The sequence below is a fragment of the Podospora pseudoanserina genome, chromosome 2 (genome assembly GCF_035222485.1).
Source record: "Podospora pseudoanserina strain CBS 124.78 chromosome 2, whole genome shotgun sequence".
In the NCBI taxonomy this organism is placed as follows: domain Eukaryota; kingdom Fungi; phylum Ascomycota; class Sordariomycetes; order Sordariales; family Podosporaceae; genus Podospora; species Podospora pseudoanserina.
In genome coordinates, this window is record NC_085921.1 from 4,647,007 (window position 1) to 4,669,632 (window position 22,626).

At 53.0% G+C, this 22,626-nt stretch overlaps 12 protein-coding genes across 12 annotated transcripts; 5 read left to right on the plus strand and 7 right to left on the minus strand.

The window, feature by feature from the left end:
* Window positions 1–154: 154 nt before the first annotated feature.
* QC764_0044480 (uncharacterized protein) lies at window positions 155–889 on the plus strand (the record flags this gene model as incomplete). Its single annotated transcript, XM_062940321.1, has 3 exons — window positions 155–204; window positions 266–729; window positions 804–889. The coding sequence occupies 2 exons, from the start codon at window positions 155–157 to the stop codon at window positions 435–437; spliced, it is 222 nt and encodes a 73-aa protein (XP_062803854.1). The 3' UTR covers window positions 438–729; window positions 804–889.
* A 1,415-nt stretch (window positions 890–2,304) lies between these two features.
* QC764_212635 (uncharacterized protein) lies at window positions 2,305–2,916 on the minus strand (the record flags this gene model as incomplete). The annotated part of the gene is made up of 2 exons (XM_062944970.1): window positions 2,305–2,651; window positions 2,713–2,916. The coding sequence occupies 2 exons, from the start codon at window positions 2,914–2,916 to the stop codon at window positions 2,544–2,546; spliced, it is 312 nt and encodes a 103-aa protein (XP_062803855.1). The 3' UTR covers window positions 2,305–2,543.
* Window positions 2,917–3,546: 630 nt separating this feature from the next.
* QC764_212640 (uncharacterized protein) lies at window positions 3,547–5,948 on the minus strand (the record flags this gene model as incomplete). Its single annotated transcript, XM_062944971.1, has 2 exons — window positions 5,331–5,948; window positions 3,547–5,277 (listed from the first exon to the last, which is right to left on the minus strand). The coding sequence occupies exons 1-2, from the start codon at window positions 5,688–5,690 to the stop codon at window positions 3,547–3,549; spliced, it is 2,091 nt and encodes a 696-aa protein (XP_062803856.1). The 5' UTR covers window positions 5,691–5,948.
* Window positions 5,949–6,287: 339 nt separating this feature from the next.
* QC764_212650 (uncharacterized protein) lies at window positions 6,288–7,887 on the plus strand. The gene is made up of 2 exons (XM_062944972.1): window positions 6,288–6,940; window positions 7,005–7,887. The coding sequence occupies exons 1-2, from the start codon at window positions 6,523–6,525 to the stop codon at window positions 7,763–7,765; spliced, it is 1,179 nt and encodes a 392-aa protein (XP_062803857.1). The 5' UTR covers window positions 6,288–6,522; the 3' UTR covers window positions 7,766–7,887.
* Window positions 7,888–8,146: 259 nt separating this feature from the next.
* On the minus strand, window positions 8,147–10,417 carry DOT5 (thioredoxin peroxidase dot5). Its single transcript, XM_062944973.1, has 3 exons — window positions 10,347–10,417; window positions 9,224–10,128; window positions 8,147–9,145 (listed from the first exon to the last, which is right to left on the minus strand). Exons 2-3 carry the CDS (start codon window positions 9,570–9,572, stop codon window positions 8,628–8,630), a joined length of 867 nt encoding a protein of 288 aa, XP_062803858.1. The 5' UTR covers window positions 9,573–10,128; window positions 10,347–10,417; the 3' UTR covers window positions 8,147–8,627.
* QC764_212660 (uncharacterized protein) lies at window positions 10,309–11,745 on the plus strand. Its single transcript, XM_062944974.1, has 3 exons — window positions 10,309–10,949; window positions 11,018–11,535; window positions 11,596–11,745. The coding sequence occupies exons 1-3, from the start codon at window positions 10,893–10,895 to the stop codon at window positions 11,618–11,620; spliced, it is 600 nt and encodes a 199-aa protein (XP_062803859.1). The 5' UTR covers window positions 10,309–10,892; the 3' UTR covers window positions 11,621–11,745.
* Window positions 11,746–11,822: 77 nt separating this feature from the next.
* QC764_212665 (uncharacterized protein) lies at window positions 11,823–12,362 on the minus strand (the record flags this gene model as incomplete). The annotated part of the gene is made up of 1 exon (XM_062944975.1): window positions 11,823–12,362. The coding sequence occupies one exon, from the start codon at window positions 12,360–12,362 to the stop codon at window positions 11,823–11,825; it is 540 nt and encodes a 179-aa protein (XP_062803860.1).
* Window positions 12,363–12,869: 507 nt separating this feature from the next.
* Window positions 12,870–13,923, minus strand: QC764_212670 (uncharacterized protein; the record flags this gene model as incomplete). Its single annotated transcript, XM_062944976.1, has 2 exons — window positions 13,704–13,923; window positions 12,870–13,654 (listed from the first exon to the last, which is right to left on the minus strand). Exons 1-2 carry the CDS (start codon window positions 13,753–13,755, stop codon window positions 12,870–12,872), a joined length of 837 nt encoding a protein of 278 aa, XP_062803861.1. The 5' UTR covers window positions 13,756–13,923.
* Window positions 13,924–13,959: 36 nt separating this feature from the next.
* On the plus strand, window positions 13,960–15,318 carry ARD1 (N-terminal acetyltransferase A complex catalytic subunit ard1). Its single transcript, XM_062944977.1, has 2 exons — window positions 13,960–14,539; window positions 14,597–15,318. Exons 1-2 carry the CDS (start codon window positions 14,227–14,229, stop codon window positions 14,983–14,985), a joined length of 702 nt encoding a protein of 233 aa, XP_062803862.1. The 5' UTR covers window positions 13,960–14,226; the 3' UTR covers window positions 14,986–15,318.
* Window positions 15,319–15,364: 46 nt separating this feature from the next.
* On the minus strand, window positions 15,365–17,932 carry QC764_212700 (uncharacterized protein; the record flags this gene model as incomplete). Its single annotated transcript, XM_062944978.1, is given in 2 exon segments — window positions 15,365–15,841; window positions 15,860–17,932. The coding sequence occupies 2 exon segments, from the start codon at window positions 17,930–17,932 to the stop codon at window positions 15,365–15,367; spliced, it is 2,550 nt and encodes an 849-aa protein (XP_062803863.1).
* A 335-nt stretch (window positions 17,933–18,267) lies between these two features.
* On the plus strand, window positions 18,268–22,233 carry NHP2 (snoRNA-binding protein). The gene is made up of 2 exons (XM_062944980.1): window positions 18,268–21,077; window positions 21,151–22,233. Exons 1-2 carry the CDS (start codon window positions 20,744–20,746, stop codon window positions 21,606–21,608), a joined length of 792 nt encoding a protein of 263 aa, XP_062803864.1. The 5' UTR covers window positions 18,268–20,743; the 3' UTR covers window positions 21,609–22,233.
* On the minus strand, window positions 18,601–20,307 carry GCD7 (GCD complex subunit gcd7; the record flags this gene model as incomplete). The annotated part of the gene is made up of 3 exons (XM_062944979.1): window positions 19,908–20,307; window positions 18,759–19,844; window positions 18,601–18,694 (listed from the first exon to the last, which is right to left on the minus strand). The coding sequence occupies exons 1-3, from the start codon at window positions 20,003–20,005 to the stop codon at window positions 18,601–18,603; spliced, it is 1,278 nt and encodes a 425-aa protein (XP_062803865.1). The 5' UTR covers window positions 20,006–20,307.
* Window positions 22,234–22,626: the final 393 nt, after the last annotated feature.

Sequence of the window (22,626 nt, forward strand, 5' to 3'; positions counted from 1 at the left end):
GCCTGCGAGCGCGATTCGTCGGCAGACCAATTTCAGCCGAGCATCTCGTACTCTTCTTGTTCATCTGAAGTTGACGTTTGCGGATATTACACTTCTTTTTCGGTAGGTATTTTGAGCCTTTCTCAATCTGCCGTCTGAGCTTTTCCTGCTCGAAATGTTAGCTTTCCGAACAGCTTCTTCACTCCACACAAGCATTTGTCTAAGGTACGTACCCTTAGGCAGTGAGACGAGCAAAAGTATTGTTGCTTATTTATCAAATATATAGGTATATAACACACCCCGGTGACATCCGACTTTATCCCCATCTCCAACACCGTATTCCCACCGCAACCACCCCTCACTGCCAGTTTTCATCCGGCACCGGGCATCCAATCCTCTGCTGGCAGCCAAACCCAGGATCGGCCCCTCCACAGCAGGTCACAAAGGCCAAGGCGTGATCATGGTTCGTGCCGGGGCAAAGCTGAAGGTAAAGTGTTGGGACCTGCGAGACTGGGTGAGGCATGAAAGAGGTAAGACATACCTGCTGCCAATTCAGAGTGCTACCGATGGCAGCGTTAGCACGTGGCCTGATTTCGAAGGGTCAACGTCACTGGAGCACCCACAGCTGTATAAGCAATCACCGGTCATTGGAGCTGGTAGCGGGGAGGGGATTTGATGACGTTGGGGGAGGGAGCGGTGATGGCGGTGGCGGCGGTCAAAACCAAGAGGAGAGTGGTGAAAGTGCGCATTGTGGGTAGATCTTTTGGCTTGAGTTGAGTTTTGATGATCTTTTTCTACCTACATACCTACTTATGAGAGGGAAGGCAGAGCTGTTTGTCGATATATATCTCGAGTTGTCTCTAAGCAGCGATGGAAACAATACCTCCGAAAGCTGTTGGTCTTTTACCCCTGCTTCTATATACTGTAAATTCCTACCTGTTTACTTGGCAGGTAGTAGTGGTGATGCGACCAGGTACTTTTGCAAACTCGGACAAAGGAAAAGAGACTATTGTGGCATCACATACAGCATAGGCATAAGCAACACTCTCAGCGATCTCTCTAAGGGTTAGTAAGAGTGCTTTAAGACCTCGACTACGATTCGGCAGCTCATTACAAACTCTTCAGGTTTTTGTTTCCGTCATCAATTCCCATTTATTATCCGAGAAACGGGCAGAAACATCACCAAGTGCATGGCTCTTGTGATGGCACTTGGCAGTTGGTGACGCGGGCTTTAGAGCGGAGCGGGCAATCTGCAGAACCAAAGAGCATGCAAACCCTGCAGGTTTGAGTCCCATGATGCGAATCGTATGGAATTATCGATTGCATTCAGACGCTATCTTCTTTAAGCCCCCAGAACTTCATGTTGTTGGGACCAATTCAAGGCTCTCAGGTTGACCCTCAACCTACACCAACTCCCTAACAGGAACACTCTCTCCACCATTGCCGACAACTGCAGTCTCGGCCATTGCAATGTCATACTTATAACCGTACGTCTCCAGTGAGGGCCCCTGTCTACGTAGCTATTGCCCCCATCAGGCCTAGGGCAACGCGTCTTCTGCGAACACCCATAGCCGTTCTTGCTCCCGCAGCAGTTGCGAACGTCGTAGCACCAGTGAGGTTCATCTTGACGCATGTCTGCCTCAATGTCAGCAAGCCATCCACTCCTCATTCATGGTAGAAATAGAGGGATTGGGTTCTCGTCGAAGGTCCCATCAATGGAGGCACAGCACTGAGCAGAGAGATCATCCTCAGCACACCAGCAGTCGTACTGGCACCTGCGATCAATCTTGTTGATTATCGACCAGAGGAAGTCAGGGACATGAAGGGCGGTGGTGGTGCTGGCCAAACCGGCCAACGAGAAAAGCAAGGTAGCGGAGACGCGCAAGTTGTATTCGTGGTAGTTAAGCTTGTGCGTTATGCCGGCATCCGTGATGGTAAAGTATTCTGCAAGGAAGGAAAACGCACCTAGTGGACACTGTGGGCAGATGATGAGATGTTAAGACCTACGAGATAGTGTGCCGAGGAAGCGGATCAGCTTTCGATGGCGTCTACAAAGCCAGAGTCTTCTTGTTTGACGAATGGTAAGACTGGGCCGAGATACGGAGACCGAAGTTATACTGCTGCCTATGAACTTGGCCTCATCACATTGGTTGGAGTGTTTGTTGCAAGGTTGAAAACATGGACCCTGCAGCAACACTTCCAACTACATAATCTTTGTGTAACGAGGAGTGTAAACATGGATACTAATTGACAGCCTGACTACACGCAACGTTTGAAGACCAGCTTTACCTGTCTTATATTCCTCTTTTCTCGGTTCATTCGACGTCGCAAGAGATAATCCTCTAGATTCCTATTTGTACCTAGGCAGGTGTGTACTGAAACGAAACATAGCTAGATATTTCCCGGGGGCCCCCAATTAACTCTTACCAACGAACCGGAATTTCCACCATCACCGTCTATCACCATCAGAACCTCACACTCCAAAGATCTCCCACCATGAGCTTCCATCACTGTCAATCCTTATGACCATCGCCAACTCACTTCAGCTACCCCATATCAACTCCCTACCACTGACCAGGAGCCGGGCATCCAACATCAAACCCACAACCATAACCCCCCCCACAGCACTGGGTGTAATCCTGAGCCGTGGTATTATTCATATCGACGCACCACTATCAGAAACATCACCTGTTAGCAACCGCCTGAGGCACCCCCGGCAGGAAAAATACATACGCCAATGGACTCATCAAACCTTCCCCCAGAAGCACCACAGCACTCCTTGCTCTGCTCGACAGAGTCGGCGCAGGTGCAGAGGTAAAGGCATTCGTCGTTGGCGAGAGCGTCCCTGACAAGAGGCGAGAGAGCAGAAGACGTAGGAGCGGCGATGGTGCCGCTTGCGAGGCTGAGAGCCATGATGAAAGTGGTGAAAGCGCGCATTTTGGATGCTCTTTAAGTAGCTTGATTGTGACAAAGGTAGCTGTGTTGTGAAAGCCTGTCTCGGTGATGCTGGGGACAACTCTCTCCTTTGGGTGTTCTTCCTCTCAACTTATATACTCGGCGCCCAAACTCCTGGAAGGTTGGAATATCGGGATGACCCCATAGTATTTTGCTACACCAAGAGGTAAAAAAAGGGGGAAGGCCCAGATTATCGCCAACAGTATACCTCTGGTGACGCGGCCATAACTAATGTGACGCGGCCATAGCTACTGTATACCAACACAAGTCCCCCTTCCTATTATTCTCTCGGTTGGCCCCTTATCTCTAGTCCTCACCACACAGCATCACCACAAGTTAAGAACTTGTGTTTGCTCTGCCCCATAACGCATCACACCGTCAAGTCCGGCCCTTACGCAACACTCGCCCGGTTAGGTATGCGCTCGCCTCCCCAATAGGGTAAGCCCCCCTTATCACAATCGGCATCAAACATCACAAGCCAACTTGATGTAACATCTTGCTGATTCGCCACGAACAGCTCTATTACATGCTGCGGCGCGCTTTGGCCCTATCCTGCTAGCCAGTCAAAGCTGTGCCTTTCCCCTTAAACACCCAGCACAACAACACCCCCCCTTAATTCCCCCACCTCGTCACCAGAAAGTTCGCCCACTTCCCAATATCCTCCAACGCCTCCAACACCAACCCAATATCTTCCACCCTCCTCGTCCTCCCATTCTTCCCCATCATGTTCCCCTCATCCAGCACATTCTGCGCCTCTACATGGACATGCCCATTCTCCCTAATCTCGAGGAGGATGTTCGCCGTCTTGTTCTCACTGAACGGGAACACAATCTGAAGACGCGGAACCGGAAGGATGGTGAGAGTAACATCAATGTTCAAGTCCAGCTTCTTCCCGGTTTCATTCGCTCCCCGTTTGGTTTCGGCCGCGGCATCATCCTCTTGCCTGATGCCAGCAGACGAACCCCCGTTCAAGCCGGACTGCATGAAGCCAGAAAACTCATCCATGTTAGTTTTGGTCATTATAGTTCCGTCCCCGGCAGTCGTTGGCGATACTTTCGTCGAGCTGAACGTGATATTTGTGCCGGCGTCCTCCTCGAAGCTGTTCTCCAGCAGGATCGACAAAAAAACATATTGCCGAAGATGGGGCAACATCATCACCAGGTGTTGAGGGTGAGAAAAGGTGAGCTCGGTAAGAGTCTTGCCATAGACTGGCTCGTAGACGTAGAGAGTATTCGTGTGGTTCATGATCTGCACCTCCTCGCTTTCGTTGGGGTGCGGAAAGTTGGGGATCTTCTTGTGGCATACTGTGGTCCTCGCTTCGGCGTTGGCTTGGTCGCTGCTCTTAAGATTGCCAGTGTTGGGCGCCTGGGGGAGTACCAAGTTGTCAAAGGTGGTCAGCTTTTCGGGGGCGCTGTCCACCACCCCAACGCCGAGTTGCCGTATCTTGTCCCAGAGATCGGCGGATATGTGAATGGGAGGGTCGAAGATGGCTTGAAACACGGCTTCAGGAAGACGTGGGGCGTGGAGCAGAACCCCTGGATCTGATTTCTCATCCTCGGGGGTTGGAAGATAGGTCGGGGGCGGGTCGAGCCAGTCAACGACAGGCCCCAATTCATCAGGCAATGGCATCCTCTCAACGTCCACACTGATCCATTTGTCAGAGATGCGTACTGGGCTGACGGGGTTGTTTGGGTTTAGGGAGGTGCATCCGATGAGAAGACTCCATGTTTTGCTGTTGTCGATCATCTCGGCGGTTTGCTCTGGGGTTTCTCTCTTGAAATTTCTGCCCTGCTTCCAATAATCTAGGCTCAGACCTGTCTTGTGGCGCGAGTTCATCGTTGGTCTGCCACTTCTAGTGCAGATCGCGAGACACTCGATCTCGAAATCTCGTTTGCCCGCAAAGGCCGGCTCTTCTTTCAGCTTTTGGATTTCCCAATGATGTAGGCGAAATAAACTTTCGTAGACCCCAGCCACGGCCTCGTACAAATTAAGTCCAGGGTTCAGGCTGAGTTTGTCTAGCATGGCGAGCCTTTCAAAGTTGTCCGCAAATCCGGCGAGAGACTTGGTTAGGGGGAGCTGGCCGTCTTCCAACTGCAAATCCTTGAGAAGGATTTCACCGGCTGCCGCGGCGTGCTTGCTGACGATGTCGGCTGATTCGGGGAAGTTGAGACTGAGGGACAGCACAATGTCTTTTTGGAAGTCGATGGAGAGCTCCAGGGCTGCTCCAGCTATAATCAAGCTCTTTTTCTTTTCGTTGCTGACAGGCGCGTCCCAGAATACTTCCAGGCCGAGTCTTTTGGCCAGTCGCTCCAGGCCGACTTCGCTGACGAGGCCTTTTCTTTGCTATGCTGCAGGTCAGAAAATAAGAATAGCAGAAAGAGACATATGGGCCGTACACTTAGAATATCAATCATAGCATCCAGCCTTCTTGCTCGTTCATCCTCTGAAGTTCTGCCCAGGAAGCCTGAAAGGCCCGAGTCCAAAGAGCCCATGTTGAGTGCGCTGAGAGCAGCTGCGGCTGATGGACTGTCGAAGTTTACGGATGGTACGGAAGGATGACCACCAAGAGTAGTCGCGGGTGATTTTTTGACTTGCTGTGGTGAGGATCGTGGACCGTGTGGTGAGAAGGCACTGGCAGCATGGGCGGCGGAGAATGGAGTCGAGACTGGGGGAGTCGCAACAGCGCCGTGTTGTGACTGGGAGGGAGTCTTGCCTTGCTGTGAAAGAGCATGTTTCATTGGAGTAGGAGTTGTCATTTTGAATTGCGGTTGGCTTTCACCACCTGAATCTTATAGGGAGCGAGGCGTAGTGTTCAGGATTGCGAGGAGAAGAGCAACGTATTAATTGAACTTAGATCGCGGAGTTTCAACTGGGTTAGTTGTAAATTATATCACGGTGAGTGATTGCAATATCATCAGAAATTGACTGGCCCGGCAGCAGTCATGAAAGATGATCTTGGTGAGAAGGGCAAATTGGAATGAAGCAGGAGAATGAGAGTGAGAGTGAGAGTGAGAACCACAACCTTGAACCTAGAGCTTGGACCGCGCCCCACTATCTGACCTAAAAGACAGACAGCCAACCCTAACCCGTGAAGCTGGCATGTATGTGTCCTGAAGTTTACAACTAGCTTGAGGATTCAGGCCTTTGCGATTTTTGGGCAATAAGATGGCTCCTGAACTTGATATTCATGTCTGGATATCCAGGAGAGAGCCCGGCCAGAGGAATATGAAATCTGGATATGCTGCTGGTGTGCGGCTGTTTACCGACATATATGGATGTCTTTGAAGCGCACCCGCGTCAGGGCGTCCAATGAACCCCTGCAGCCCGAGAAATGCAAACCGACATGCAAGAAACTTCTTTCTAAGAGGAGCTGCATTTATCTTATTTTCACTTTCACCTCAACGAGGAAAAAGAATGTCATTATCGCATGCACAGAAGAACTGCTTGAAGTCCATCCATCGTAGCCACTGCTGGGCTAGGAACACCCCTGCCACCCACGCTAATATAATTGCTGCAGTGGGCGCGCCCCCAGCTGTTTAGTGGATCAAATAACTTGACACCCAAGCGCCGCAACGCTCACCACCCACCATGGACTTTCCAGCTCCACCATTCCTCCTCCAGCAGTCGCAATACTCGCAGCATCACCACCAGCAACAGCAACAGCAACAGCAACAGCAACAGCAGTTACAACTACAGCTACAGCTTCAGTACCAGCAACAGATCCAATTCTACGAGCAGCAACAGCATCAACAGCAGCTCCTGGCCATGAACGGCATGAACGGCGCCAACATGCAGGGAGCCATGGTTGGCGTTCCCATACCAGCCGGCCAGGCATCCGAGTTGACCTTTATCTACAACATGGTCGACACTCTCAGCGGACAGCTCGCCCAAAACCAGCGCACTCTCGAAGAAGTCATCTCTTGCGTCGGCCGTATTCGCGCCCGGGCGAGATCACAGTCGCTAGGAAACGAAGAGCTGATCAGCCTGTCAGCGGATGAAATCAAGGGTACATCTCCCCATCTTGTATTCGTTTACAAACTCAACCAACTTGCTAACCCCTCCCTCTCCAGCCCAAGAAGCAGACCTCGACACCTACATATCAGTCCTCTCAGAAGCCTTCGAGAAAGCCAGATACTCGCGCGACCAAAACGCTTTCCTCCTCCACCAATTCGCCGAGAAAATGTCCTCCATGCTCCGAATCTTCCACGAATACAAAGCCAAGCACGTCAGCGACGTCTCGGCTTGGCACAAGTCCTACCGCAAACAACTAGCCGATGCCCGCGCGGAGAACTCCAGGCTCCGCGAACAAATCTGGGAGATGCAGGCCCACGCCGGCGCCGCGAACGAGAAGCTGAGGAATTTCCGGAAGAAATACGACGAGGACGAAAAGAGGTGGGAGAAGAGGGTCGAGATGAAGGCCATGAGGCAGGAGTTGAGGTTCTGGAAACGGATGGCGATGCCACACTTGGCAGATGACGATCCGTACTGGAGTGACGACGATGATCTAGTGGATGTGGCTGAGAAGCAGAGGCTGCTGGAGATGCAAAAGATAGCGGCCGAGAACCTGGCGGCAGAAGCGGCGCAGTTGGCGGCTGCACATGCCGAGCTGGGAGACATCACCGGCAACGACGAGGACGGCGGGGATCAAGAAGGGGATGGGGTTCCACCTCCTGCGCCGGCGCCGCCGTCTACAATGACGCCACATAACTTGGTGCGGTCGCTTGTGGGCGGGGTGCCGATGCAGAGGAGTGATGATGGGGATAATTCTGGGCCTGTTCCGCCGCCGAGGCCGTTGAGCGCGGCGAGTAGTACCGGGTCTTCGGGGCAGTGAGTGTTTGCAGTTGATGTTGGAGGGGAGTAAGGGGCGGATAGCATGTATAATTCCGTAAGATTGATCAGCGTGCCTTTTGATACCACCAAAACAGAGTTTATTGCACCATATATAATAGCAAGAAGAGCTGTTTAATGCTTACTTGCACTGCCAATTTTTTGTGCTTCAGAAACATCTTGACCGCCAGCAAAGAAGCAGGTCCTGGCAAGAATACAAATATGTCCACAGACTTGTCCAAGCTCCGAATATGTCTGAGAGAGGTATGCATTGCTACTTTCTATGCTTTGCACGGCCAGTTCTCAGTATCTTCGCACCGCATTACGAGAGAATATCTTTAAGAATACAGCATAACCATCCGTTAGAGTGAATTCGTGAAAGATCGGGACAAGGAAGCGTCAAAACAGATAGTTCTCACCCACTGGTTTTCATCCGAGTTGTTGGGTCAGAGGTGAGAGTCGACAGGGGCTTGTTTACTTTACCCCTGAGTGGGGCTAGCGCCTCTCGACGTTGGCTCGAACTTTTGTTTTTGGATGGAGCTACATTTTTTGCATAGCCAGCAAGAGTCATGTATCGATTCAGAGTCTGTTGGTAGTATTTCGCATCGTTTCCTACATGCATCGAGCAACGGGTCGTATTTTGTCGTCTTACATATCCACAGACGGCACTGCAAGCACTTTGAAGTGCTCAATCGGCATCTGCAACCGAGCAATTGATAGCACATCAAATTTGCTCCTAAACGTGTCCAAAGAAAATGGAAATACAAAATTGCCGGTACCGTTTTTTATACCTAGGTATCCCTCATAGAGAAAAAAGAATCAAGCCGTTATCGCAAACACCCCTCAAAATAAACGTATCCCACAATTTACTCCTTCTTTTCCTCTGCCTTCTTCTCGTCTTCCTCCTTCTTCTCCACCTCCTCTTCCTTCTCCTCCTCGACCACCGCCGCCGCCGCCGCCTCCTTCTTCTCTTCTGCCCTCTCCTCATCTTTCTTCCCCTCTTCTACCACCACCTTCTCCTCCTCCCCATTCTCCCCCTTCTTCTCCTCCCCATTCTCCCCCTTTTCTTCCCCATTCAACCCCTCGACAATCTCCCTCACAACCTTGACCGTCCCCTCGGGGCTCCCCGCCTGCGCAGCAAGCACCTTCCCCGCCTTATCAACAACAAACACCCCCCTCGTCGTCCCCTTGGGCGCCTTCTTCAGCCCAATCGCCCCAATCAGCGTCGCGCCGGGGTCACAGAGCAGCTCATACGGCAGCTTCTGCTTCTCCTTGAACGTGGTGTTCGCCTTGGGCGAATCAGTCGACAAGCCATAAATGTCAAACCCGGACTCGGTCGCCAGGGCGGTGTACTCGTCGCGGAACATGCAGGCTTGGCGGGTGCCTTTATTTTTGGCATCGTTACATCAGCAATCCATCATTGATATTGGGAAGGGGGGTTTTGGGAACACAAGAAACTCACAGCCAGGAGTGGAAGCCTTGGGGTAAGTAAACAGCACGACTCCCTTCTTTGACTTTTCCGCCAGCGCGGCGAGGGTGGTGGAGTCGCCGGTTTGGAGGGCGATCTCCCCCCCGAAACCATCAAGAGTGATTACATCACCAACAGCAGGCTTCTCGGCAGAGGCGGCCGCAGCGCCATTGGTGAAAGTGGCCGCTTCAGTGACCTTGGTGACGGTTTCCTTCACCGCGTCCTTCACCTTTGCCGCGGCCGTTTTCTTGGGCGCAGCGGCCTTCTTGGTAGCGGTGGCCCTTTTGGCGGGAGGCTCAGGGGGAGGAGGGGGAGCCTTGCGCTTGCGGAGTTCGACGGGCATTTTTGATGGCTATGTGATGAGATATCAATATTGATTGGGGGTTGGAGGCTGGAGGTAGAGAGAAAGAATTGGGGGTCGCGGAGGTTACGCGACTGGGATGGATTGCAGGTTACAATAGTAAGTGGTTTGGGGAAAGGAGAAAGTCAAAGTGGAAAAAGAAAAAAAGAAGGGGAGAAACCAGAGAAGAAAAAGAAGAGACGTCGTTGGGGGGAGGTTGCTGTTGCGCAAGCGTGTTGGCCAATCACGTTGCGCGGTGCAGCCCGGGTCAGGGGTGCGAGTGTCAAGGTCAAGGTGTGTGTGCGATATGCGATGGAGCATAGACAAAGGCGAGAAAATGGAGCTTGTTTTCTGCGCGCGCGCGCGCTCTGGAGAATGCGCCCGCCGCCACACACGAGGGACAGGGCAATTCGGACGGGAGGAGCTTTGCTGCAAAACTCGGGGATGAATTGCCCGTCCCCGCGTTGCATGTAGAAGGGGGATGGGATGGGATGGAGGGTTCCAGTATGTTGCAGACGCAGACCGAGACCGGGAAGAAAAAGCAAAAGCAAGCTATTATCTGAAAGATCAAGTTATGATGATGATGAATGAGTACTATGGCACGCCCGTCTGAGGCACGAGTACCGTCTCTGCAACACACAGACAGAAAGGGAAAAGATCTCGATCGAACCGGCCCTACATACAAAATCCAGCGCACTCCTTGTGCAACGAGAGGGGGCTGGCTGGCTGTTACGTCGAGGGGAGCTTTTGAAATCAGGCGCAATATTCGGCACCCACCTTTCTCTTCTTTCTCTTCAAGTTGGTGCCGTTAGCCAGAGAAATTCAATAGGGTAACAGCATTGACTTTGAAAAAACCCAAGCAGTCAGGTAATGGAATGGTGCAATCTCGCTCCCCGTCGCAAAGGGTGATCGCGGAGTCGGTCGAGGTTTTGTGAGGAGCCAGACCAGAGGAGTTCGGTGGTAGGAGGTGGTCCGTGAGATGGATGGATCGCTCCTCAGTCCGTTTCCCCAAGAACGTGGTTCTCCAGGTGCCAAGTGCTGGCCCAGGCCAACGCTGTCCGTTTGCGACCCAGCGCCAGTGGAGCTGCCCGGTCCAGATTCTCCAATTGAAGGCTCGGCATTCTTCACTGAACCCGGCTAAACTGCGGGCTCTTTGACATGCTAAGAGCTAAGCAAGCCAACGCCAAGACCGCAGCAACTGGGAGCATCATCGTGTGTGTGTGAGAGGCAGGCTGGTTGTTGGCAGCAGCGAAGTCCCCATCTTTGAATCTCTGAATATCTTCAAGTGGTAAAACCCCACCACAGAACCCCCCAACCGCCAAAATGGCCTCCAAAGCGGTAGCAAAGGCTGCGGCCGGCACTGTCCAAAAAATCAGCACCGTATGTTTTCAATTGCTTACCTAGTCTCGTAGAATTGCCTCTTGTCGTACTGATACTTCCCCATCCAGAAATACACCGTCCAGTCCACCGGCCTCTGGGAGAAGCTCCGCGCCTCCCTCTCCCTCGACGCCAACCGCTCCAACGGCGTCCCCCTCAACCCCTACAACCGCTTCCCCGCCCCCGGCCAGAACGACCCCCTCAAGTACGACGACCCCGTCACCCTCCCGGCCGGTGACCTCGCCGACAACCCGTACTGGAAGCGCGACGCCCGCCGCAACTACCCCCGTCTCTCTGTCGTCTCCCAGGCCGAGCAGGTTGCTCTCCTGACCGTCGGCTCCGCTGCCGCCCCCCGTGTCGAGCTCATTGGCGAAGAGGGATCTAAGGCTCTGGTTGCCGCCCAGGAGCAGGGCAAGCAGGCTGGCCTGGCCAACTATATCGAGTCTGCCGGTGTCGAGGCTGCGAAGAGGGTGCTGGAGGCCACTGGTGGCCTGCCACCTCTGCCGAGCGGGACGACGATGAGCAATGCCGAGGGGAAGTGGGATGTGCACAAGTACAAGCTGGAGGAGGAGCAGAGCTATGGGGAGGAGTAGGTCTTTTCTCTTTTTATTTCTCTCTCCTATGAAAGAGATGTGCTAACGAATCACAGCTACCCCTGCAGAACCTTTGCCTAAGGTTGGTCGTTTAGAGAAAGGAGAAAGAAAGAGGTCACCGAGAAGCTGTACATAAGACCTGCAAAATAGAGGCGGTATAGACAGACGGGGCATGCTGGCTTTGAGACGCGTTTTTCATTTGTTGCTTTCATTCATGAGATTATGTGCGTGGATGAGTGTATACGTGGATGTCTATCTACAGCTTCCCTTTCCATCACCACATTCAAATGGTGACCCCCTTACTTGCTGTCCCTGCCTCCTCCCCTCCGCTTGCTTTCTCCCCGACCATCCTCTCGATAATCCTCGCCTTCCCCTGCCCCCTCTTTATCCTATCATCGAAATCATTCACCGCCTCGTCTGTGTTCTCCATGGACAAGCTTTCCGTCTCAACCAGGGCATACAGTGTGGTGATGTGCTTCTCTAGCCTGGGGTTCTTGGGTAGTGGTGGGAGGTCTTCCTTTTCTGTCTCGGTCTCTGTTGGCACAACTGGTTCTGATGACGCCGGTGGTGATTTTGACGGTGGCGGAGAAGAACGGTTGGGCAGTCGATTGGCCCAGACTAACGCCCTTCCATACAACCTTCCCGCCTCGAGAAATTTCTGGTAGCCCTTTTCCAGACCCAGCTGTCTTCCCTCGGTGCGGCCGGCGAGGACTCCATCGGCGGCGCCTTGGTTGTAACCTTCGGTGTAGAACTGGGTTTCAAGGTGGAGGAGGGAGTCGAAGGGGTCTTCTGCGGAGTTTATGGTTTGGTGATTTGACGCCATGGTTTTTATGTGTGAGTGGGAGGGTATAGAATTATGGGATAACTGTGTAAGATGCGGTCAAGAATGACTGTGAGTGAGTGAGTGAGTGAGTGAGTGAGTGAGTGAGTGAGTGAGTGAGTGAATGAGTGGCTTGATAGACAAGTAACTATGGCGGGGTGAGCCGTGTTCAAAAGAGCCGGCCGGAGCGAGCGAACGAGCGCGGGGCAAATTTTGGCCCCGCAGTGAGACGTTTTGGTTGTGTAAGCCGAGCTTCCAGGTTGAGAGCTCATCCTGGACGGTGTCAGCTTCATTTATGTTTTTATGCTTTCTTCCTCTAAACCAGTTTCTCATATTGAAGTAAGAGTTTGGGCTGGAAGCATTTAGCATGAGCCACCTCGTTTTGCTGGGACCTCAGCTCACCATAGACAATAAATTCAGCTCAACTCGATAGCATCCGGCCTTGTCTCTAATGATACCTATATCATCTCTCAAATACACAAACCATCAACTCTATGTATGAGTGTCCCCCTAATGAAGCATAACCATCCCTCCATTAGCACAAACAACCTGTCCCGTAATCCACCCCGCCTCCGTCCCACACAGCATCCCAACCACACCCGCAATCTCGCCCGTCCTCGCCGCCCTCGTCCCGTCCGGCAGACTCTCATCCTTCACATCCCCCTCCTGCGCCTTCATCAACGGAGTGTGCTTGATCCAACCCTCAATTCCCTCCAGGAAAACCTCTGCATTACTCGCGTACATCGGCCCCTCCACCGGACCAGGGTTCACCGCGTTCACCGTGGCGTTCTGCGCCAACTCCCGCGACCACGTCCGTGTCATTGCTTCCAACGCAGCCTTGGTCCCGCCGTAGACAGACTGGGTGACGAACCCGGTAGAGGAGGAGACGGAAGAGATATTGACTATCCTGCCTGATCTATCCTTGGGGAGGTAAGGCTGGGCGGCTTGGACGAGAAGGAGAGGGCCCAAAACGTTGACGCGGTAAGTGGCTTCGAATTGGGGGATTGTGACGTCGGGGAGGAGGGCGTTTTGGGCTATGCCGGCGTTGTTGATGATGATGTCTATTTGGAAGGTGTTGTCTGAAGAGGAGAAAGCAGATTTGACATCTTGAACAAGGTTGGCGGGACCTTCCGGGCTGCCAATGTCTGCTTGGATGGGAACGACTTTAATGTTGTGGGAGGAGGTGAGCTGGGCGGCGAGGTCGTTGGCGATGGAGGTAGAGGAGGGGGAGGTGTAGTTGAGGGCTATGTTGCAGCCTTTGGAGGCGAGGTTTTCGGCTATGGCTGCGCCAATGCCTGGTGATTGTTAGCATAGTGGTGAGAAGGGACGGTTAGGGACACATACCTCGCGATGAGCCGGTTATGATGGCGAGTTTGCCTTCCAGAGGGCGAGACATGTTCCTGGTGATATCAATGCTATACAAAACTAACACAGATGAGAGAGAGCTCTTTGGACGTGGACAGGGAAGAAAATAAAATCAATTTGAGGAGATAGCTTCATATATACATAACAGAGCCGCGTAACCCCCCACGGAATGACAATGCCCTTAATGTTTAAGTTAAACATGCCCCGCATCTGGCGATGTCGGTCGAGGTCCATCCGGGGAAGCTCTTTACCCTGGGAAGCTGCCCCGCTATTTGCGCGGCTACAGCGCCCACCCCACATGGCTTTCAGCGGGAAGTCCCACCCATTGGCGGCGTTGAATTCCACCTTGGCCGTCTTGTCAGAAGAGCCCCACCAAACGGCCGTCCCGTCCAGCGTTCAATTCACGCCGCCCGCATCACGCCGAAGCTTGCCGACTACGAAGCTTTCGATTATTTAGCTATACCGTACATACAAGGCCCGAACAAGTTCAGCTCAAGACACAATGGACATCCGCCTCCTCCGCCCCTCCGACATCCCTCTCATCCAGCACGCCAACCTCGAGAACCTCCCCGAGAACTACTTCCTCAAGTACTACCTCTACCACGCCCTCTCCTGGCCCCAGCTCTCCTTCGTGGCAGTCGACGTCTCCCGCCCCGCAAAGACCCCCTATGACTACCCTAAGATCGTCGGCTATGTCCTCGCCAAAATGGAAGAAGAGCCCACGGACGGCGTCCAGCACGGCCACATCACCTCCCTCAGCGTGATGCGCACCCACCGGAGGCTGGGTATCGCGGAAAAACTCATGAGACAGAGCCGTATGTCCCCCCCTTTTACCCCCCCACCCAAATCACAGTGTATTGATGGGTGAACAGAACAAGCAATGGTGGAAGCCTTCAACGCCCGTTACGTCTCCCTCCACGTCCGCGTCTCCAACCAAGCCGCCATCCACCTCTACCGCAACACGCTCAAGTTCGAGACGGAAAAGACGGAGCCAAAGTACTACGCCGACGGGGAGGACGCGTTCTGCATGAAGCTCGATCTGGACTTTATCAAGCAGCAGATTTTGGAGGCGGAGAAGGCCGAGGATGAGCAAGACAAGAAGAACAATGGCTCGGAAGAGAAGACGAAAGAAGACCAGGACGAGGGCGAGCCGGTGGGGGATGTGGGTAGGGATCCGGAACAGGACAAGAAGATTAAGGTCAAGGTTGGGAGGGGGTTGGGGGTGGGGGAGTTGGTGGAGAGAGACGAGAGTAAACATTAGTTTTGCAGGTGTTTGTGGTGTTTTAAAAAGGAATGTCTAGATATGTGGGTTCTGTTTTGTCCTTGGTTGAGTGTTTAGAAACGTGGGCAAGGGTGGGCGGGAATACAAAAAGTCTACCGGTCAGGTGTGTTTTGATGTGATATGGGTGGGTGGTGTGGCTTGTGATTAGGCATGAGTGGAAAAGGGGCTCGAACAGGTAAACATTGTTTGTCGATATCAAGGCTCACACAAAGCAGACGGTATAAACAGGGGGTTATGGAGCTTACTAATGTCTCATTATTTAACGCTACCTACCGCAAATTCTAACACAAAACGGCTGCTAAGATCTGATGAAACCATGTTTTCGTGACTGTCATGAACTCACACAAACCGTCACCTCTCACCTTTCAGCCCTCATAAACAACCCATGTCTACTCTCTTCCTCCCTCGCCAGCTCCCTCGCAAACTCCTCATCCGCCTCCGTCCTCAACCTCTCCATTTCCACCGCCAACTCCTCAATCTCCTTTTCCAGCTCGATCGCCGCCTTTTCGTCCTCCGCCTTAAGGAATCCCGGACCAGAGATCTTTTCTTGAAGGCTCAATAGATCCGAGTACTTGGCGGTGATCTCATCCTCAATCTCATCGGCTCGTTTATATTTTGCTACTGAGGGCTCTGGCGGTGTGGTGTTGTCACTTTCTTGGGGCCAGGCTCCGGGCGGTAGGGGGCCGGGACGGCCAAGGGGGAATCCAGTGGATGTTGGGGGATTATTGGTGGCGGCATCGAAGGAGAGACCGCGGTAGGAGGGGGGTGCTTCGGATTGGGGGACGAGGGGAAGAGCTGGTGCGCCAAAGGGGTGTGTTTGAGGCATTGGGGACATCGGGGGCATCGAGGGCATCGGGGGCATCGGGGGCATCGGGGGCATGTGAGGCGGAAAGCCCTGAAGAAAAAGATGAGACGATCCATGGGGAGGCGGAGGGCCAGGCGGTGGTGGACCATGATGGGGAACAGGAAGAGGACCAGATCTATGACCGTGACGGTGAAAGTCCTTCTCTGCCCGCCGCATCTCCTTTTTGGTTTGACGCTTCTCCCGCTTCTCTTGCCTTCGGCGTTGACGCTTCTCCTTGGGGAGCTGGCGGCGCTGACGCTTTTGCTCCTTCTTCAGCTGCTTCCATTCTCGCATCAACTCCTTAACCTCACGGCGCAGGGCCTTGCGGTCCTGTGTCATGTTGACTGGCTCGTTGATCTCTGTGGCAGGGGCACGGCGAGCCTCACGGATCTGTTTCTTTGCTTGACGCACTCTTTCCCGTGTGATCTGTTGTTCGGGGTGTTGGAGGGACTCCGAGAGGTACGTCTTCATGACGGGCAGCTGGGTGTCTTTCAGGTCGTCGTAGTCGGGTAGAGAGCCGATGGTGGACTCGGAACTGCTGGACGACCTTGATGATGTGCTCGATACAGAGCTTGACCGGGAGCGACGGCGCTCTTTGGAAGGAGACTGGTGTGTCCTTCCACGGTCTTGGCCCTGAGTAGGTTGGTTGGCCGGTTGAACGTTGCCAACACCCTCCTCGCCTTCCCGTCCGCGTTGTGCTGGCTGTTCTGGTTCTGTCGGACCTTGTCCCCAACGGCTGTTCCACCATCCTCCTCGTCCTCCCCGACCAAAGTAGTGATGTTGTCCACGTTCAGGCCTCTGTCCGCCGCAAGCACCTCTCCCACCAGGACCACCCCAAGTCCATCGAGGCGGGCATGACATCCCCGGCATGATTGGTGGAGGTTGAAACCCACGGGCATCACCCGGAGGACGACACCAACCCCCAGGTCCTCCTTCACGACCGTGGGACCCCCCTCTGCCACCAAACATATTCCCAGGATTCCACCCATTGATGCTAATCCCATTAGTATCAGCCACTATACCCCCGATCTTGAGATGGCCAGTCCGACCATCTACCACAAAATTATTCCCGATGCTAATCCTCTCCCCATCAACTTTGATTCCGCCAAAGTTGAACCCATTGCCGTTATTGTTATTGTTACTGTTGCTAGGCCCAGCAGCACCACTCCCACCACCAAAAGGACTAAACCGTCCTATCCACCCCCCTTGCCCCCGCGCCTGCTGCTGTCCCTGCCCGGCTGGTGTCTGCCCCTGCCCCGAAGGAGTATCAAACCTCTCCTCCCATGCCCCAGGCATCCTCTCCTCCCTCTCTCCCTCGCCCTCATACCTAACAACAACCCTCACCCCCCTCCTCTCCCAAAACCCCTCATTCCACTCCCTCACCATCCTCTCCACCCTCTCCCTCCTCGCCCCGACCCCCTCCCCATCACCATCCCTATTACCAACCCCCCTTATCCTCTCCAGCAAGAAAACCTCGGCCTGACTCCTAGTATCACTCTCCCCCTTCTCACTACCAGTCTCAACCCCCTCCGCCCTCAGTTTCCTATCCACCACCCGTTCATTCGTCCTATCCGCAAACCCAGGCAGCAGATAATTCAGAAACGTCATCCAGTCCTCCCGCGTGATATCCCCATTCTCACCAGCACCACCACCGACAGTCAACCTGTCGATCCCAGCGATGGCCTCGACATCCGTCAGAGCTGGGTCAGCAGCGAGGGTGATCTCAACTGTTGTCGGGCCACCGACGAAAACACCCGAATGCGGCCGGCTGTCGAAGTATGCCTGCGCCTCTGGGATCCGCCGAGGACGAGAGGTAGCAACCGGCGATGAGGGGGCAGCGACAAGATCAGCAGCAGTGTTGGATTGTGCCGACTGGGGAGTTAGAGGAGGGGTGTAAATAATCTCGCCGTCGTAGGTGGTGGAGGTGTCGTCCGAGTTGGATGAGTTCCTTCTCAGGGTTGATGTGGTGGTGGGTGGTGTCGGGTTGGTCGGAGATGGGCCAGAGGACGTGTTGGAATAGATGTCTGTTTCTGAGTAGGGAGGGGGAGGGATGTCTTCGAGGGGAGCACGCCGGGATGTCATGTTGCTGATGATTGGAAGTTGAGGTAAGATCAACAAAAAAAAGACAACAACCTAAGGTAATGGAATCAGAGGTTCAACGTCTAAGAGAGCCCCAAGGTGGGGTGGGCACTGAGATAACTACGGATAGACGCACTGGATTCGGGCAAAGAGAAAAACAGTCAAGGCACAGCAAAAAGGCGGGGCGATTAAGCATTTATTGGTATTCTTGCGGTGAATGGACAGCTCGCCAAAAGGATGATGAGAGTCAGATTCATCAGACCAGCCATCATGGGTTGAGGTAAAGTATGTGTAAGCCAGCTCGCTGAACAAACCTTAAAGTCCCCCCGAGCCTCCGCGCGCTTCGCTGCCATTTGCCAGGGGGCCGTTGCCCACAAGGGCACCGCAAGAGGCTTGGCTGACATAGCCCCATAGTTCGGTCCCCTATTCGCTCCCCGCAGTCCTTTGTTCTATGGTCCCACGCTCACCACACCACCACTCGGCCTCGAAGCTTACGCGGCCCTACCAGGCGTCAACAGTCCACCTAGTCTAGGCCTGTCAAAGCTCCATTGGGTATAATAAAACGACATGTGAATGGCTCGATTAAGAGCCGCAGCCAGAGGCCACGAAGAGCTGTCGCGTTCTCTGCCCCTCTCAAGATCAAGAATGTGACGCACAGCACACAGTTTTCTTTAAACCTCACCGTCGTGGAGAGAATATCCTATATCTTCCACCTTGTAATGGTCGGCCAAAATACTAGCCAAATGATGGCGTGTCTGTGGTCCCCTATTGGAAAGTTAACGAATCGGCCAAATCTCAACCGACCATGCATTACAGCAGGACAACTTACAAGTTGGTAATGTACACTTCCACGAGTGATGGTGGGATGTAATCGGTCACGGTATTTTCGATATCCAGAGCCTCGACCTCGGGACCGTCTGCATAGCTCACAAAGCTGGATGGGTTGCCGAGTTCACTAATGACAGCCTCGTCCGATGGATCCTCAGGGCAGAACTTGTAGATGGCACCAAGAACAATGACAGGCTTCAAAAACTCTCTGGCAGCTTGAGCAGCAATGCAGGCACCGCTGTCTACAAGCAAGCCACCGTTTTGGTAAATCACCTTGGCACCAAAAATGACCTTGTTCACCCTGGGAATATAGGCCATCAACCCATTGCTGGCCAAGTTGATGGTGGTAACTCCGTGCGAGTTGAGCTTCTTCCTCAATGCCGCATAGGGCTTCTCACCACTTCCTGGCTCGATAGGGTTGATACTGGCAATGAAGACAGTAAACCGCCGCCTCGTGGCAGCCTTGATGAGAAACCTCTCAACCGTCTTGGTGGGCTGATAGGCAAGCACATACTCGCCAGGGTGAATCTGGATATCCGCAAAACTCGCAATCTGGTCATCGGCCTGCTGGATCTCGTCCATGATTTCCTCAATCCCATTGATAACCTCGGTTCGCAGGGCATGTACACTGGCAGGCTGGGCCTGAGAAAGTGGTGTTGAAGCTCCAGTCATGGGTGTGTCGGCAGCAGTGGCGGCTGAGAGAATGTTGAACATGGACTTGGACACCTGAAGGCCGCCTGGGGCAGCAGTGTTGGAGCGCATAAGGACTGGGGTCGGGGCAGGTCGTTGTGGTGGAGGGTTGGTAGGGGCAAGGCTCTGGATATCGGATGCCGAATCGCTGCCCAAGTCGTCGGCATTATTTCTGTCCTCGGTTGCCTCGTCGCGGATGAGGCCCAGCACTCGGCGCACAATATTTCCAATTACTGGCTCGTGAGGGGCAGCCCGTGCAAGTCTAGACCCAACACTCTGGACTCTGCCCAAGAGCTGGTCAACATCGTGCCATTTCGATCGCGCAACAACCTGGAGGAGAATGTGGGCTGTCGCAACGGCGCAGTCATCGCCCTTTACCTGGCGGCGCTTGAGGAGACTAACAAGAGAGGAACAAAAGTCAGAAGAGCTCAACACACCGCAGCACAAGGCAGTCACCTACAATATTAAAGCTTCGATTGAAGCCTCATAGGGCTGACTCTTGAGGGACTTGATCAGCTTGTCCAAGCTGGGGGCATAGTTTGCCTGTGATGGTTGCATGGCTTTGTGTGTGTGTGTGTGAATATAGACAATATCAACTGTATAAGCCACTGAGGATCAAGGATATGTTTTGAACAAGATGGGTAACCCCGCGGTTCGTGCTGGGAAATCGCGGAAGCTCGAAAACGGCAGGTATGGTGTATCTCGTTGTCTGTCTCTTTGCGGTGTAGAATATGGGCTGATCAATTGTCTTGCTGAAGTCTCTTTGTCAAATCACTTGTCTTAACTGACTGGGAATTTGGCTTTTGCTTCCAGAAGAACGGAATGAGTCAATGTGTCACTGCAAGCTTTCAGCCTTGGGGAACAAACCGTGGAAAATTATGGTGGGGTCCTTTCAGTGTCCCGCATTGAACACCCCACCCCACCCACCTTTCGCTCAATCCGGCTCACCTTCGGCCCTTTGAGCTCCCCTCAACACCGACCTTTTTCTCATGATGGTCTGAGCGCCTGCACCGCTTGGCATCGGGGCACGGGCCTCGACACTGCCGCTAGCGCCAGAAATTCTTGGAGCTGGCGGAACGGGCATACAATTGGCCTACAAAATTTCTGGCTCACCTTTGCATCTGAAAATCTGCAAGTCTCGGCTCGTCTGGCGCAAAGGTGAAAGCATTATATTTGTTGATTCCCCCTCTTAATCGACTCAATTGCTTGTATTATCCCGATTATTCGGTAATCACAGCTCTTATTTCACCCCGCCCGTCTTCGATTTTCACGCGCCGAGCTCAGAAAGTCGCCAAAATGACCACCAAGGAAGTCGTCGACATTGTTGACAAGAAGGAGAAGAAGGAGAAAAAGAGCAAGGACAAGTCTGAGAAGAAAAAGGAAAAGCGCTCTGATTCTGCCGGTGTCACTAAGGAGAAGAAAGACAAGAAAAAGGACAAGGCCAAGCAGGAGAAGCTTGCCCGCGCCGCCGAGGCCCATCTTAATGCTGAGGCCGCTGCTGCGAAGGTGGACAGCGACGTCGAGGTCGATCCGGAGGATCTTATCAAGCCTGCTGAGGAGCTTGTCCCATTCGCCTTGCCCCTGGCCGATGACAAGACTCACAAGAAGATTTACAAGCTCATTAAGAAGGGTGCGTGCGCAGCAATTGCCTCCAATCGACTCGCTTTTGCGCAGACCGATGCTAATCTGTTTTTTTCCTCTAGGCGCGAAAGTAAAGTCCATCCATCGCGGTGTTAAGGAGTGCGAGAAAGCTATCAAGAAGACACCTGCGAAGACCCCCGCGACTGCCCCTAGCGACGCCCCCGGCCTCGTCATCATTGCCGGCGACATCTCTCCTATGGATGTCATCATGCACTTCCCCCTCCTCTGCGAGGAGCACAATGTTCCCTACTTGTTCATCAAGTCCCGCGCCGACCTCGGTGTTGCCGCTTGCACCAAGCGCGCCACCAGTGTTGTCATGTTGAAGCCTTCAGGCAAGAAGGCTGGCAAAGACACCGAGATGACCGACGCTGATAAGAAGTCGTCGGCTGAGGAGTACCTCGAGTCCTACAAGGAGGTCCTGAGGATTGCTCAAAAGGAGTGGGATGCCCAGGTTCAGCCGTGGGTCAAGGGCACCCACTCTAAGCAAATCGCCTACCGCCAGGCCAACAAGCAGCAGTAAATCGGCGCTGCCTGAGCTCCCTGTTGCTGTTTGACTTCAAGGCAGCACGTTTGCTTGCTACATTCTTAGCAACCAGCATGATATACCCATACGGATACCCAGCTCCCCTTACTTGTCACGCGACTCTACCTCGGCATCGTTTGTTGGGCATGTCAGAAGCAGGGTTATCCTCCTCTCGATCTCTCCGTCTCTTCAGTCTTCCCTTTGCAGCAAGTTTCTTCGACAACATGAGCAAACTGCGTATTCACACTATTAATATTGCAAGAGCTTATCGTTCAGTCTTTGGAACAGCATCAATGGGGGAATACCATGAGGGGTTTCAATGAGAGAATATCAGAACCAGAGGATATTTTCTTTCTTTCTCTGAACATCAATTTGAAGCATCTTGTCATTTTCTCGATGGCATGGTAGTCGTTGATTTGGCTTCCATTGGGTGTCAAACAAAAAAGGCCGGCGTTCAGGGGACATACTGGGGGGTTTTGTTCATTGTTTTCTTTTTTGGGCATTTGTTGAAGTACAAAACAAAAGGGAATGGGGGTTAGCGGTTAGCTTTCAGCCTTTTTGTAGGGTGTATAAAATATCACAAACACCGGGTGGTGTTTTATATTCAATTTTGTTCATTTTGCTTTTGTGTGCTCTGACGAGAATGATAGACACCGTCGACAGAAGTACCCATCAATGTTTGTCCACCTCGAATCCAACGCAGACTCCCGTCGTCCTATTCCGAAGCAATCTGCAATACGGCAGACCATCGCCAATCTATCAGCACAAGAGATATACCACCCATCCCAAACTTACAGACCACAACACCAGTAAGCCTGGCATCAGGTACTCACTCCCATCAACTTCATGAGCATTCAACAAACAACTCATGAACAGAAAAACAAAACAACGTCCCACACATCCCAATGTCACACCTTCACCTAAACCACCTAACCACCTAACTCTCTATCAACTCCTCGTTACAGACAAATACAGCAACCCAACACCGTTCGGAAAATTGCCCTCACTAAATCAA